Source organism: Xyrauchen texanus, chromosome 24 (genome assembly GCF_025860055.1).
Source record: "Xyrauchen texanus isolate HMW12.3.18 chromosome 24, RBS_HiC_50CHRs, whole genome shotgun sequence".
In the NCBI taxonomy this organism is placed as follows: Eukaryota; Metazoa; Chordata; class Actinopteri; order Cypriniformes; family Catostomidae; genus Xyrauchen; species Xyrauchen texanus.
This window is the reverse complement of record NC_068299.1, coordinates 41305127-41321909: the sequence shown is the minus strand read 5'-3', so window position 1 is coordinate 41321909 and position 16783 is coordinate 41305127. Positions and strand designations below refer to the sequence as shown.

The window sequence follows — 16783 nt, the reverse complement described above, 5'->3', positions numbered from 1 at the left end:
CCAGCAGAGCACGCCATTCATACGCTAATGTGCTGAGACGATCAACAAAAATGGTGAACACCCCTGATAGTGAAGTTTGATGTAAACACAATTAATTCACTTTACTGCGCGTTTGTAATGATACACAAGTGAGGAAACTCCTGGATAGTAAGGAAGAGTTAACATTTTCCTTAGAAGAAGAGCTGGAGTCCAATGAAAGTTTGTATTTTGAAGAGAGACTTGATCCAGCTGAGGATATCAATTTCGGCTGAGTAAGTAATTCAGTTTTCTTTAGTTGACATGCTATTTTATATAAACATGTACATATTTTACTAGTGGGACTGTTTCCGAACTTGCCAGCCAGGATTCAGTGTATTGAAATTTGAACTATGACTCCTAATAAGCAAGTTTTAATTACATTTAAATGCTGTTTCAGCTAAAGCAGGTATTTAAATTGTATGCTGTATGATATAAATATGATATGTGATATAATATAAACATTATATGAATGTTTAGATTATATTTGATCTAGTGTTTATGCTGCCTCATTATCTGTTAATTAATACATTAATAATTTCAAAAAGGCAAATGTAAAATCTATGAACATTACCACTTTTATTATTAGTTTCTGTCTTTGCCTTTTCCTTTTATAGGCCCCAAATATAGCCCTCCATCTCACATCCATGACACATCAGCCTGCTGCATTTATTAACAAATCTTTAAAAGCATGCAATGCATTGAAGTTGCATTGAGGAAATTAAGCATATAACACAAATATTGAGTTGTGTTTTCATTTGGGGGGGGGTAAAACAAAGTGGATGAAGAAGGGGGGTGTTCCATAGGTGAACCAATGGTTTAATGCATTATGGACTACCATGAACTTCAATAAACAACTGAAAATAACTATTGACCAAGGTTAAACATTTCTATAAAAATGTTGTTACTTCACGATACAACTATTTATTAAGAATTATTTAAATGCCCCCATACAGCATGTTCCCTTTGACAAAGAAAAAATGCACAAGGCATTGTGGGTATTTGCAATAAAAAATATATATATACTGTATATTTGTCATATTCACATATGAGAGACATTATTTAAATAAGATCATCCAACAACAACTGAAAATTAAATTTTGCTCATATTGTAGTACACATTTAGAGTTAAGTTTATTTACTTTTTTTTTTTTTTTTACTTTTGTTTAAAGGGGTCATAACATGAGGACTCCTTGATCTTCTAATATACATTGATCAGCCACAACATTTAAACCACCTGCCTAATATTGTTTAGGTCCTCCTCGTGCCGCCAAAACAGCACCAACCCGTGTCTCAGAACAGCATTCAGAGATTATATTCTTCACAACACAACAGTACAGAGCGTTATCCGAGTTACCGTAGACTTTGCCAGTTTGAACCAGTCTGGCCATTCTTTGTTGACCTCTCTCATCAACAAGGTCTTTCCGTCCACATGTGACACCCAGGATTCGAACTTGTGATTCCAGGGGTGGTAGCCAGCATTAATAATCCCAGAGCTACCTAGGCTTCCCTGAAAAGTTCCACTTCTAAAGGCAGTCCTTTGGCAAAGCATCTGTTGTCAAAAAAGTTTGCTGGCCTTTCCTCAGATATGGAGGAGAAGAAGCAACTCCTTCAGTCCCTTCAACCAGCAGGCTTGGTCTCTACAGCAACTACAGGCTCCACTGAGGATGCTCAATAACATTTATCAAATGAAGAGAATACTGCCTCTCCTACTCCTGTTGGTCCTCATGTACTCAGATATGAGACAAAGGCAGGCCTATGCAGTCATAAAGCCTGACTGAGGCCTACATAGAGTCATAAATCCTGATAACAACAACCATGCCAATATCAAACAAAGAGAGTCCAAAACAGATTACAGATCCCATGAAGCCTTGCTCACTTTACACCTATGTGTACAATTCTGAAGGATCGAACTTCGAGATTTTTGTGGACGCTGCTTCATGCCTCATCTAGACGCAGCACTGCTGCTCCCATGTGCAGCCTCGTTGCCCAAGGAAGTAACATATGTACCAGAAACTTTGGCCATACGATCATCATCTCTCTGGACAAATTAAAATTAATCCAGTGTCCACTGAACATGCTAACGGAAGTGAAGGAGGCCGCCGAGCAATCCACATCTCACTCATTTGCCTGTAGAAGTGAAGAAAGATTTCTCATTCCTCTTCAACAAAGTCGACTTGGCTGTTTTCTCCACCGACCCACCAAGAATCAGCCACCATACTGCCCGACGACAGAGTGAGGAAATGGCCTCCCATCTTCACCCGGGTTCCGAGTTGGAGTCAAGCGACGGACATACACACATTCTACCTGCTTCCTCACACGACTCAAGTAAGAGGTTTACGTCTGGGCAGAGATAGATTATTATAGTGTGTTATTCTTGTGTATCAAGGTTATTGCTTGTACAGTTTACGGACCGCTGAGTCTCTCTCTCGTACTAACCACACACGACCCCTCACAAACATAAATACACACACATTTGGCGAACAGATAACTTGGCAATAGAGTCCAGCTTTGTCCCAAAGTTATTGTACCAGACGCCATTAACCAGTCTCTCCACCCAGATTCGCGGCTACCTTCTCTGGCCGGAAACCTCACGCGACATACTCTCCACAAGAACCACGTCTGTCATTTTGTGCACTCCACCCACCCACACATAATTAATTATTGCTAATAACCAAACTCACTCCTGAACGAAGCGCCCAACACTCCTTATAGCTCCCACCTTGTCACTATGTCCATGTGTGCTTCTAATACACAATTTCAGCAGCACCTTGGCTTTGAAACTCCCGGTCTGATGATCCGCAGGATGTGCCAGATGGATCCGACATGGGTGGCTCTGGAGGCTCATACCATTTTTCAGGGACTGTTCCACCTCCAGTGGATGACACATTAACAGTGCTTCAGATAGCAGTGGCTTGTCTCAGACTTGATGAGTGCCCTGCCCATCCTGTTCAGTCCAATGTGTTCTTTCGCAAGTCTCTACCTACAGATACTTTTACTTTTCCTGCAGGTAAAGACTTTGTGGCAGAATTTTGTAGTGCCATGAAAGGATCAGAGATGGCCAAGAGGCGATCAAAAACTGCACGCAACTTAGCTTCTATGGCCATTGGGGTGCAAAATGTGCCAGAAGTTGAACATTCAGTCGCGACCTTTGTTGGAGTCTCCAGTGCCCTAGTGCCCAGTGTGGCTGCACTGATTCTTTACTAAAGAAAACATACAAGTCTGTTACCTATATCACTAGTGCTGAAAACACTATCTGCAAATCTGATCCTTGTGGCCACTAGCTCTTTAGAGTCTGTTGAAGTGAACACCTCTGTCCCACAGTTCTTGCAGACAGCCTTGCTGGCCATGGGTCACGTGAGAACATGATAACTGGGCTCTCTCACTTCAATGCTTCTAACAGCTCACCATCCAGGGGACTGCAAAAAGACCTTGAGGGACCTACCCATCATTCCCAGATTTTCTTTGGTCCAAACGTTTTGTAAAGCATGCGAAGCTGTACGCGACCACCCAGCAACTAACAAAGGTGCAACGTGCCCCAAATTTCAGGGTGCCACCTACGCCTGCTCATCATCGTTACACGCCTACACAGCCACGCTCCCATTAAATTCCCACCAACTGACCTCACAACCAGCAAAGATCTCGTGGCTCTGACGATGTCCAAGTGCGTCATACCCTGGGTAGCCCAACTTCCCGCCATTCTCCAGGGGGACCACGTCAACACTCAATTTTACTCAACCTACCGCCGTGTTTCAAAATGATACAAGCACAACTTTGAAAAATGCGTCTCATTCTGCTGCTGCCACTGACTGGGAGAAACACATGCTTTTCTGTGTTGTAAACAAACACAGAAGATGTGAGATTTGAAGACTAGTGTCTCTGTTTTGGTCTGTTGAAGCCATTTGAAGCACCCAACATCACTAAGGATTGGATTATGTTTGCGTATTCAGAACATTTCAGCGTGGATGTATGTTTTTGCATCAGATCAGCATGGATTGCTTGTGAACCAGTCAATACATGATTCAAGCTTTGCAAAGGAACCGTTTTTGAATGAGCATTATTAAAGATGAGGCAGTTAAAAACTCTATTGGACCTGATGCAAAACCTTAAGTAAACAACTTAATTTACAAATATTTCAAATGTCATGACTGTTTTATAGTCTGGCTGCCATTGTGCTTAATGTATTCGGATGAAATGTATTGGGTGTATGTTATGTGGAAACCCAGAAATATAATTTTATAATGTTGTGGAGCTTGTTCATTTTCTTCCGATTGAGTTTCAAACATGTCTATATTTGAGGGGCTGCACAAAATTAGCCAATCATAGATGGCTTAAAACTGATCGTTTCAGACAGAGGGCCAGAGACAGGTTGGAAAATGAATAGATATTATTAAATTATGATTGTTACTGTATTATTAAATATTAAATTATACTGTTAGACTGTTTTGGTGCAAAAAAAAAACAACTTAACTGACATTATAAGTGTACCTCAGGGAAGATAATACAATTATACAACAAGAGTATGTAATGACCCATTTAAGATAATGAAACTAGCAATGAAAAAATATTTTTCGTCTTATAACATTGTTTCTAATTAGTGTTACATGTTTTCTCCAATGTTGGGGCAGTTCAATATGGTTTCTACTAGCTTATGCACATCATTGGGGTTTATAACTGAAATCTGTGCTGAATAAAAATTAAAAAATGTAAAAACGCGTCTCGCTGCGTTTACTACAAGACAGAGCTGCGCGAGCAGAGTGTGCTCGTCAGCACGCCGTATCTGAGACCGGTCCGCGAGCACTCGAACAATCCTCTAAACCTAGAGACACATGAGGGTTTCAGGGAGAGAAAACAAGCAATGCAACAGCACCCACTGAACCATTGCTCATAAATCTAAATCTGCTCGTCCACATAAACACACATGAAATTCACCTGTGGCCTGTTTCGGCATGAGCGCTGTGGCCATGGCCGTTCCTAACAGCGTGGAAACAGCGACGCGCACACCGTACGTAGAACCTTCCAGAGCTTTAAAACACAGCGTGGCCACGTTCTCCAATTCAGTCGTCCAGATGAACACAGCCTCATTCTGCAGCTCTAACAAGCACTGACCAGAGACAGGAACAATGGCATCAGAATCACATGATCGTTCATACTGTATTTCACACACTGAAATCAGGAAGTCACATTCATGTCTAATAAACATCAGTAACTTCTTTAAATCATCGATTATTTAACTATGAATACTAAATGTGTCTGTCAGCATGCAGTTTACCTTTGCGATGGCACATCGGACTGCCATGGATCTATCGGTGAGCAGTGAGCGAGCGTTCTTGTAAATATCTCTATGACAGGAGGCAGCGGCCCCTCCGAGCCCACTGAGAACCTTCTGCAGACTGAGAAGAATCTCCCCTCGACCCTGCGACTGACACAAACACATGGCAGCTTGAGAAAATCAACATGATTAAATGTGTCTGTGAAACAGAAAATGAGAGTGGTGCTGTACCTCTGCACTCTTCAGAGCTTTCAGCAGGTTATTGATGGTTTCAGGGAAAGAGCTGCCCAGCATTCGGCCCATCCGCTCGTAGAATGCCCCCACACATGCCACAGCAGCACTGACAGCACAACAACACACACCGCATACAATGTTTCTAAAATCATTTATACACTTTAATAGCATAAGTCACTTTCTTAATACACATGCATGTTATTCCAAAGAACAAAAATGTTTGTGTTCATAATCTTCCATCAAAAGGTATAATGCTTTACCTTTGGCAATGAGGGTTTAACTTACAGGTTAAAGTTAACCAAAGTTAATTAATTCATTCAATGAACACATAACTAGTATCACATATACTGTAGTATGTAACTTGATAATATTTAACAATTGTATGTTTATTATAATGTGAGACTTGCAGGAGGAGAGTGGGTTTTTCTCCCTCTTCTACCAAAACATATCTTTGTGTTTCTTTCCTTGCCTTTGGCTTGTTCACAAAGAACATTCAGACATGATTTTCTTTAAAGCTGCTTTGAAACAACATGTGATGAACAAAAAATATGCAAAAAACTGACTTGAGTTTGAAATATGACATTATACTGTGTGTGTGTGATATATATATATATATATATATATATATATATATATATATATATATACACATATAAACACACACATATACTGTATATACACTGGCAGCCAAATGTTTGGAATAATGTACAGATTTTGCTGTTTCAGAAGGAAATTTGTACTTTATTTCACCAAAGTGGCATTCAACTGATCACAAAGTAGTCAGGACATTATTTTTGTAAAAAACAGCACCATCACTATTTGAAAAAAATTATTTATCACATCTAGACAGGCCCATTTCCAGCAGCCATCTCTCCAACACCTTATCCTTGTGTAATCATGCTAAATTGGTACTAGAAAATCAAACACTGCTGAAAGCTATTTGGTTCATTCAATGAAGCTCAACATTGTCTTTGTGTTTCCACAGTATGCAATAGACTGATATATCTTAAAGTCAATATTAGGTTAAAAAAGAAACATCTTTCTCTAGAAACTCATCAGCCAATAATTTTACAATACAATGCTTGAAGATTTTATACAAAAGGTATTCACTACAGTCTTCAAAGTCAAAGGACAACTGACTCTAACAAGGACAGAAAGAGATGTGGAAGACCAGATGTACAACTAAATAAGAGGATAAGTACATCAGAGACTCGTTTGAGAAATAAACACCTCGCATGTCCTCAGCTCACAGCTTCATTGAATTCTACCCACTGAACACCAGTTCTCAGGGGTGCAGGCCTTATGGGAAGTATTGCAAAGAAAAAGCCAAATTTGAAACAGAAAATGAAAGGTTTAGAGTGGGCAAATAAACACAGACATTGGACAACAGATAATTGGAAAAGAGTGTTAAGGATCTTAACCCCATTGAGTTTTTGTGGGATCAGCTAGACTGTAAGGTGCATGAGAAGTGCCCGAAAAGACAGTCACATCTATGACAAGTGCTACAGGAAGTGTGGGGTGAAAGGTCACCTGAGTATCTGTACAAACTGACAGCTAGAATGCCAAGGATCTGCAAAGATGTCATTGCTGCACATGGAGGATTTTGTTTTATGAGAAATTTTTAAGTAGTTTAAGAACTTCTGAACATTTCTTTCAAATTGTAATAGTAATTTTTCATATTATTAATGTCCTGACTATATATTGTGATCAGTTGAATGCCACTTTGGTTAATAAAAGTACCAATTTCTTTCCATAAGAGCAAAATCGTGCGTGCGTGCTTGCAAAAATGTCTACTTGCCGCTTTATTTTCTTTTCAAAGTGTATGATCCAGATGCGTTATTAAATTAGAGATGAACCACGCAGCAAATGCTTACCAAACCGTGGGTGGTGAACCGTGCGGTTTGTTTTTTTTACCGAGAACCATTTAACCCCTGATATATAGATAGAAAGATACATTCACATTAATATTATGTATACATTTAATTTAACAAATAGCATAAAACATATTTACATACATAAAAGCTTATCCTCTATAATACACTTGAATAATGCCAATTCAAACAATTGGCATAATGTTAGTGGAAATTTCAGGTGAACAAAGCTGCTAAATCAGAGATACAAAAATATAAACAGAATTTAAAATAGAAGGTAATAATGTTACTTAACCAATCTGATGTGGATAATTTTCATCAGTGGACCCTCACAATGAAATTCATGCTGTTTTTAATTCAATCATTGGATTGGATCATAAGCAGAGAACATGAAACATAAGTATCGTTGCTCACATGTCGCATGTTTTAAAAATGCACTGTAATGCTCTAATTGCAAAATAGACTTCAGAAGATGAAAGTTGAGTTTTTAATCATTAATTTGATACCACGTTTTTGAACATTGCTGGAGTTTTTGATATAAAACAAAACATTTGTTTTATAGCCACATTCAAATGGCCCACCTGCTGGCCAGTGACAGTTAACTGCTTTAAAATGGGCGTTGTTTCACCTACAGTCACCAAAATTTGTACATATATAGTTCTCATCAAGCTGGACAACTTTCAGAATTATAATTATTAGCTCTGCCCAACAGGAAGTCATCCATTTTGGATTTTTTTTAATATTGCATTCTCTGAACTTTTAAATAGTCCTCCTAGGGGATTCATGAGACTGTCACCACATTTAGACAACATTATGACAAGATATTGAAGATGCTAAATTGCAAACAGATTTTGAAATATTGAACGGTGTTGCCATAGTGAGGCATTATATTAATGGAAAAAAAATTAGAAACAGCAGTGTCTCACATCTTCTGTGAGCAATGTGTGATTTAGATCAAAATTGAGATGTATGTTGGGGGCTAATCACATGGATTTGACTATTGTAGGTTACTGACATAGCGCCACCACCGGGCAGCAGGAAAGGAGACTTTAAAATAGTTCTCTTATATTTACCCAAATTGCTTCAAATGCCAAATGTATGTGTCATTGTAAAACATTGTTTTACGAAAGCCAAAGGGTGGAAAAGGACCCATGGTGCTTGGGCCCGTCATTGCTGCTCGCAGCTATATTTATTATTGTCTTTTCTCTCTTCAATATTATGAACATCATGAAGTGTCATTAATGGTTACATCCATTACAATCATTCTCTGATTATGACACATCAGCTTTAACATCTCAAAATACTGTTTAATATCCAGACTCAAGCCAGTACATTACATCAACAGCTTAATTTATCTTCTTTTAACAGCAGTGGAGTGCACTCACAGTTTGGTGGGCAAGTACGCCGGGGTGTCATCTTTGCTCTTGATGATGTCATTACACTTGTCGAGTGTCTGGAAGACGGTGAAGGTGTCTCCGATGCTGTAGAGCACGGCCAGGTTCTTGGCCAGCAGTTTTCTTGTGGGTGGTCCTGGAGAACTGCTGATCAAACCAGTCAACTGCTCCACCAGCTTCTTCTGTTTCTCCTTCACATCGACCTGTTGCCAGAAACATCGGTCAGTCGCGAGGATCATATAGACACGTGTACAGAAAAAACAAGAACAGAGGATTTAAATGACATCTTTTATTATTGCATGGCTCTCTGGAATACTTCGGAGCGGTCAATCGCAGCATTCAGTGGGCAAATATTTCGGAATAATGATCACACAACCGGGTTTGCAGGTAGTCTTTGGTTAACACAAATAAATGTGTCACGTTTATTTAGTTAGATACAGCAGATCAGAGATCAGATCTCCGATGCAAACTGAAGGTTGAACTCAGTAATTCTACTCTGCGGTATATTTCATTTTACATGATGACATTATTACAATGCAAATCAATATTTTATGTCTATTTTTATATTTATTTGATTAGTAGCTGTGTAATAAGTGGGATAATGTACAGTCAGCATTGGTTATCGGAAAATAAACCCCTACAGGCTGATACAATTGTCCTCTGCAACATGTCGGTGTCCTGATCACCTGTCAGGGTTTATTGTACAATAACAAATGACTGACTGCACATTATCCCTTACATTATTCTTTACGGTCTACTGACAGCCATTTTTAGGTCTCTCCAGACATGTTCGATCGGGTTCAGGTCCAGACTCTGGCTGGGCCACTCAAAGACATTCACAGAGTTGTCTCTAATCCATTCTTGTGTTGTCTTAGCTGTGTGCTTAGTGTCATTGTCCTGTTGGAAGTTGAACCTTCGACACAGTCTGAAGTCCTGAGCACTCTGGACAAGGTTTTCATTAAGGATATCTCTGTATATTACTGTGTTCAGCTTTCCTTCAACCTTGTCCAGTCCCCGCTGCTGAAAAACACCCCCACAGTATGATCCTACCACCACCATTCTTCAATGTTGGGATGATATTGCAAAGGTGAGCCCTTTTTTTTTGTCAAGAACCAAATCGTCCAAATGGGAAAATTTATCGGCCAATGCCAATAAAAAAAAAGTTCAGAATATCGGCTTTGGCAAAATATCGGTTGACCACTACTTTAAACCTTCCAAAATTCCATTGTAAGTGCCTCACTGTAGCTTATATATATATATATATATATATACAACAGTAAGTTCCAGTCTTTGAATCTGATTGGACAAGAGACATTCCATGAGTACTGATGACTCACACCATCAGCACTCGAACGCTTCACTGGGTGTGTCACTCCGCTTGTGTTGGTCCCATTCTAAACTAAAGTGCAAGAGCAGTGCAGATGTGTTAAAAGCCATCAGTCTCTTTACATTTAATATTGTGACATTACATTTTTTTAGCCAGCAGGTGGAGACAATTGACCTCTGTGTAATATGAGCCAGTTGGTGACGTGAAGCGAGTCAGCGTCAGTCAGTGTTTATATTCAAGAGCACTCTGTGATTGTTCATATTACTACTCAGGGCTCTACGCTAACTTTTTTCCCAAGGAGTACATGCTCTCCTAAATGAAAATATTTAGGAGCACACAAAGAAATTTAGGAGCACAGTGAAAATTAAATACAGAGTTTATTAACAAACTATTTATTACATATATATTTATACTGCGTGTATGAGTGTGTGTACGTGTACTAAGGGACACACATCTGTGGAACAGCACATACCTCCCAAATCACGCATTGAACCTATGCCTACTAAAATCAAAGGATATCAGTTGTCCAGCTGCTTTTGTATGTTGACCGTCTTGCATACTTAGAAGTCAGCCAGCGATCTCTCATTATGTCAGCAATTTGACCGATCATCTCCGCACATTGTCGTATGTGGGATTAATGTAAACTCTGTTTTTGTGGTGGAGTCTGATAAGCGGCCCAAATTTGATGAAAGGTTCTTCTTCTTTCACAATGAAGTATGCGATGTTTATCTTTATTTTCAGCTGCCTCCTCTTCTCCTCCTCAGACCGCAGAACTTGCCTCCTCAAGGCTGCTGACACAGAGCCTGATGGTTTCTCCTGTCTCATCCAGAGCACTGGATATGCACCGGGAGATGTTTCGCCACACTATCTCTTTTCAGATTAGCGATTGGCATTCCGGCTCTTTTCATAATTTATGTTAAAACAATACTAATTCAATTATTAAATGAAATTATACTCTACCTTAACCACAATTATTTAAAAATGCATTGATTTGTTAAGAAAAATAATACTATTAAACATTTGCATTTAAAGTATAACTTATTGTATATAAACAAAGTGCATATAAATCTCTAATTATTCAAAATTAATACAATCTGAACAGCATAATAGACAGGGCCACCGCTGGCCAAATTGATGCCCTACACGTGATATGAGCGTGAAGCGATCATCAGTGTTGCGCAACTGCTTTCGGGTCCTTGAATAACGTATAGCGAGCGCGTAAGGGCAGCCGGTGGACTTTCTGGTGCCATCCTAGGGTAAGATGGTGCCCCCCTAGGGAGTTGATGCCCTACGCAAACTGCGTAGTATGCATGTAGGTAGCGGCGGTACTGATAATAGAATAATGCACCATATCAAAGAAAAATAAATAATTTGCAAAACTGCAGCATCCCACAAATTGAAATAAATGTAAAAAAGAAGGATGTTATCTGTATGAGTTTCTTTCTTCTGTTGAACATATAAGAAGATATTTTGAAGAATGTTGCATATAAATGTAACAATTCAAATACAATCTGAACAACATAAATTGGCTCCGCCCTACCTCACGCATCTTTGGTTCATTGGTTGACACTGCATGTCTGATTGACAGGAACAACAGGTGAGGCTTTTAGTCTGAGCAGACAGTCAGAACTAATGTGTGCGCTTGAGCATTGAGGCCTATATTATTTTATTTGTTTTTTCGTTATTTTTAAATCTTTTGATTATTCGTATCTTAATTTGTTTTTAAATATTTTTATAAATAGATTCTGATATGCGAGCCTGCTCCCAGCGTTCACCTACAAGAGCCGACTCGTTCGCAAATAACCCATCACTATTTCAGATGTGGGTTTCCTGACACGAAGGACGAGATGCCCACCTGTTTCTGCCCTCTACAATATTTGCAGAACATGACATTGTTTTCGAACTCTTGCCATGGGAACATTTTGAGGCAATTCGCATTGAATCTATACGTTCTCCCTCCACCGGCTAAAGTGGACGTTGACGTGACAGCTGTGGTCACGGTAGCATCGCTAACGTTGTTCTCAGCATCCCTAACGTTAGCCGTCTCCGGTAAACCTTGTGAAGAGACTTCGTTAGTTGAACCTTGCGAATCCCCCTCACCAAATTCCTCTTTCTCCTCATCTCTTTTTCGCTTAAAATAAAATGCGATGTCGCCGATACCGATACGTTTGTAATCTTTATTCGCACACTGTGCTCGTAAATCATTTTTCCAGTTCGCACATATCTATTTTTAGGGGCAAATGTGCGTGAAATACTCGCACTGTAGAGCCCTGCTACTACACTTCTAAAGCTAGGAAATAGCTTTAAATGACTAACAACTTCACCATTAAAGCTCATCACAGCTGAGTACAGATAGATTCATTACACAAACTCAAGGAGCTTACCACTTACCGGAGTTTCAAAATTGGAGAGAAAATAACGTTCAAAATGGCGGAGAAGATTGTGGTTTCTATAGTGAAAGACTCTTGCACACCGGCTAGCGTGAAATAGGGAGGAATACTGAGAAAATAAGATGACTTTCACCAAAATGACATTATATTCAGAAAGCTGACTAACACACTACAGCATCATCAACAGGTGATCATGATCGCACATGCTCCATTTATCCATCTATCTATCTTTCTCTCTCACTCTCACACACACACACACACACATATCGTTGTTTCTCCAATAACATGTTTGAAACAGCCCAAGCCGTGATACTAGTAGTTCTAAAGTGATGTGTTTGGGAGGCTTGGACGCATCATTTGGTGTGAATCAGTAATAGCAGATTCTGAACCATCGCGTAAGAAGTTCCATGCACAAATGCGTTTTTTGTGACCGAACACAGTTTCTCCTCATTTTTTAAAATGTACTTGTTCATTGAACTGTTGTATATAAGCAATACCTCAATCATGGTATATGGCCCTAAATCACCACTGCTGTGATTACCTACAGCCTTGTGCCTGCGGTCGAATTACAGCAATGCTGATATAGGGCCATATCCCACTCTCGCTCATGTGATATTTCAGTAAAAAAAATAATAATAATAATAATTTATATATATATATATATATATATATATATATATATTAGGGATGCACCGAAATTTCGGTCGCCGAAAATGGCACTTTCGGTTTTTGGCCGAAAGACAAAAAAGGCCGAAAATATATACCTCCTCGCCCCGCCCCTCAGTGCTCAGATTTCACTCTGGGTCGATCTAGCCCTTATCACGGCGCTACCAAACAAAGGCCGATCATGTCAGTGGTGTGGAAATTCTTCAAAGTTTCTGATAAGGATATCAAATTTGCGATCTGCAGCGTTTGTTTAGCAGAAATTTCAAGATATATATATACACACACACACACACACACACACACACACAGAGTACAGCAAGAGATTCTACAGGAAAGTGCCCCGATCCACAGCAGTGCCACAACTAGTGCAACTACACCACAACTTGAGACGTATCTAGCCAGAAGCGACAATCCCCTTGACTAAGGTTGCATAAACAAAGACCGCTTTCCTTTGCTTGCGCGGATTGCACACAGGTATTTATCTGCCCAAGCACCAGCACAGAGAGTGAGAAACTGTTCAGTGCAGCATCTCATGTTCTTGATGAGCTTTCAGACAGGAGACTGTCAGAACGTTTAGCAACTTTTGTTCTTGAAGAGAAACCTGTCACTTGTACTTAAATAGAAAGCGGTCCAATATGATGTGTATAGCAATTACATTACACTTGTTCTTCACTTGAGGATACATCTGTCGTTTACAGTAGAGGTTGGATTTAGTTCAATTACTGCTGTTTTGCACAATAATTTTCACTTAAAGTGGACATACGTTTACATAAACAGAATAGTGCACTGCTCTACATATATAATTATAGTTTATATATATATATATATATATATATATATATATAGATCAGTGGAATAGAGGCCCTCTGCCATTCTGTGTTCTGCCTTTTGTTTTAATTAAAATTACTGTTGCATAGCTAGCATCTTTCAAAAAGTTTAAATAAGTTCATTACTTGACTGTTGTTCTGCATATAATAGTTTTCTAAAACTTTACATTATTTGGATAATTGTTAATAAAACCTGTAAAATTAGATTTTTACAGAACTGAATGAAGAATAATATTTAATATTGTTTTAATATATTCTTTGTCCAATTTTGGTGAGTTACTTTCAATAAAAGTGTGATTATTTTATTGGTTTGTAGTTTTTCAATTCAGATTCATTAAATTCATGAAAAAGTATTATATTAATAAAAAAAAAGGAAATTTCGGTTTCGGTTTTCAGCCAAGTGCGTCCTGGATTTTCGGTTTCGCCCAGAATTTAAATTTCGGTGCATCCCTAATATAATATATATATATATATATATATATATATATATATATATATATATGAGATTTATTATGAGGACTTGTTTAAGGACCCGTCAATGTACACCTGCATCAGACAGATACTTGTGTAGCGTCTCAGGTGTGTTAACAAAAAATGTTTAAGCCACTGTGTCAAGTTAAATATAGTTTAATACTTAGAAGACATCTTAAGATCTCTTCGTTCGTATTTGCGCTCCATCAAGTGTTTTGAACGCAAGAACGTAACGTGTTTTACATTTACATTTATGCATTTGGCAGATGCTTTTATCCAAAGCGACTTACAGAGCCCTTATTACAGGGACAATCCCCCCGGAGCAACCTGGAGTTAAGTGCCTTGCTCAAGGACACAATGGTGTGGTGGCCGTGGGTATCGAACCAGCGACCTTTTGATTAACAGTTATGTGCATTAGGCCACTACACCACCACTCCACAGTTTTCTTCACTGTATAAACTGCATGTTGCCACACAGCTAAGTTTCACTTACTGCCCTCTGGAGTAAACAGGTGGTACTAGAAGCTTGCATTTCTCAGGACTCTTTCTTTCAGTGCGATTAATTGCGTAAATTTTTTTAACACGTTATTTATTATAAACTTAATCGCACTGAATTAACGCATTATATCAACAGCCCTAATATATATATATATACATACTGTACATATAAGGATTTATTGTTTTGTGGTAATTAACATGAGAATACTTCTTTAAGCATATTTTACCCAATTTTATTATTCTGCATTCATATTTTTGAGTTTCCCATTGTGAGTTTCCCATAATTCCCATTTTCACAATACTGAAATATTATATTTTATTAAAATCTGCATTAATATAATTCAAGGCAGCAAAACAATACTTACTTTATATAGTACTTTATACAACACATTACAAGTTAAATAACATATCTTCACTTTTACCACACTGCAGTAAAGAGATTCAAGGAAATGTCATGTTACCTTGAATTGTCATGATAATTTGTATTATTATTTCCTTTTTTATTCCTCATATCTTCCTTTGCATTTTAGGGTGAAATATGACCTGGACATGTTCTTGAGATGTCTTGTAGGATTCACCCATATATGTTCAAATCTATGTTCCTCTGACACACCCGGAAACTACATTTACAGATGAGAATTCACGTTCCCTTTTAAAGGACAACTCTTGACAGGACGTATTGGAATACATTACACAGAATATGGACAGTTGGAAGAAGCAGACCCACATTACAGTGTATGTAAGGTGTCATATAGGTAGTTTTACCTTATTTGCTGCTATAAGAACTTTATCCAGAAACCTGAGCCACTCAAAGATGAAGACAGCTCTCTTTGCTTCAGTGATGTGAGACAGAGCCTCTTCATTCAGCAGTAAACTGTGTGCCAGCTCCATCCCTGACAGAAACAACAAGAAGCATTTACAATAATGCTCATGAGGTTTACACACAACATGCTGTCTACGTAGACAGCTCACTAGATTTTGAGACTAAGATGGACAAAAATGCTATCTAGATAAGCAACTGGATCCTTTTCTGACATTCACCTGCAACTGCAGCTGTTCAGGAAGAAAAAATTATCGCAGTTTTCCTCTGTAATTAAACACTCAAGTCTTGAGCTGTAGCCAAATTAATGCGTCAGACACTGAAGGAAGATTTCAAAGAACCGATCATCACAACACCTTGTTTTTTCTCATTGAATGACACAAGGCCTAAACTGAGCACATAACCAGGTACATGTCGTCATAACAAACTGAAGCTAACGAAAAATATAACAGCAGATTCCGACTAATGATGCACTGTGTTCATAAACTAGCTGTAGTTATTTAAGTACGCGTTATCTCACCTATTTTTGAGGAGAGATTTGACGTTTGTATTGGGATTGTTGGTGGAAGCGTCAAGTGTGAGTCACTTCCGGAATCGCAGCCAATGAACGAAGAGAACGCTGCTGAGCTCGTATTAAAAAGTGACAGTTCAATTCCTCCAGGGGGCGCTCAGCGGCCAAGAAAGACATTGAGACGATCTTTGCCTCATTGGAGAGACATTTGTACACTAAAACTTATTTCCTTTCAATCTTTTCACCGAATGGATTGGTACCTTCTATACAAATGAAAATCCACAATATCATTAAATAAAAATATCTTACCCTGTAATCACAAACTGTTATGATTGGCCCATCCTTAACAGCGCTGAGAAACGTAGCAGGCACAAGTGACACAAGTTACAGGTACATCCAATAGGTTATTTTCTGTTTTGAAAGCAGCTACAGAAAATCGTGCCAAAACTTTTTGGGAATAAATCGACTGATAAATCGACAGATTCCTC

The 16783-nt window shown here is 38.7% G+C and overlaps 1 protein-coding gene across 2 annotated transcripts in view; it reads right to left on the bottom strand.

The window, feature by feature from the left end:
* The window catches only part of heatr5b (HEAT repeat containing 5B), a 78105-nt gene extending 61733 nt beyond the window's left edge, over positions 1–16372 (bottom strand). The window contains exons 1-6 of one of the 2 annotated variants that reach the window (XM_052090188.1): positions 16305–16372; positions 15730–15857; positions 8778–8989; positions 5519–5627; positions 5288–5437; positions 4948–5119 (exon numbers count right to left, since the gene is read on the bottom strand). In XM_052090188.1, the coding sequence (XP_051946148.1) occupies positions 4948–5119; positions 5288–5437; positions 5519–5627; positions 8778–8989; positions 15730–15855 (769 nt within the window). In that variant the 5' untranslated portion in view covers positions 15856–15857; positions 16305–16372. Of the gene's footprint in view, positions 1–4947; positions 5120–5287; positions 5438–5518; positions 5628–8777; positions 8990–15729; positions 15858–16005; positions 16261–16304 lie in introns of those variants that run through there. The other variant, XM_052090189.1, reaches the window with a different exon arrangement.
* Between the last annotated feature and the right edge of the window lie 411 nt (positions 16373–16783).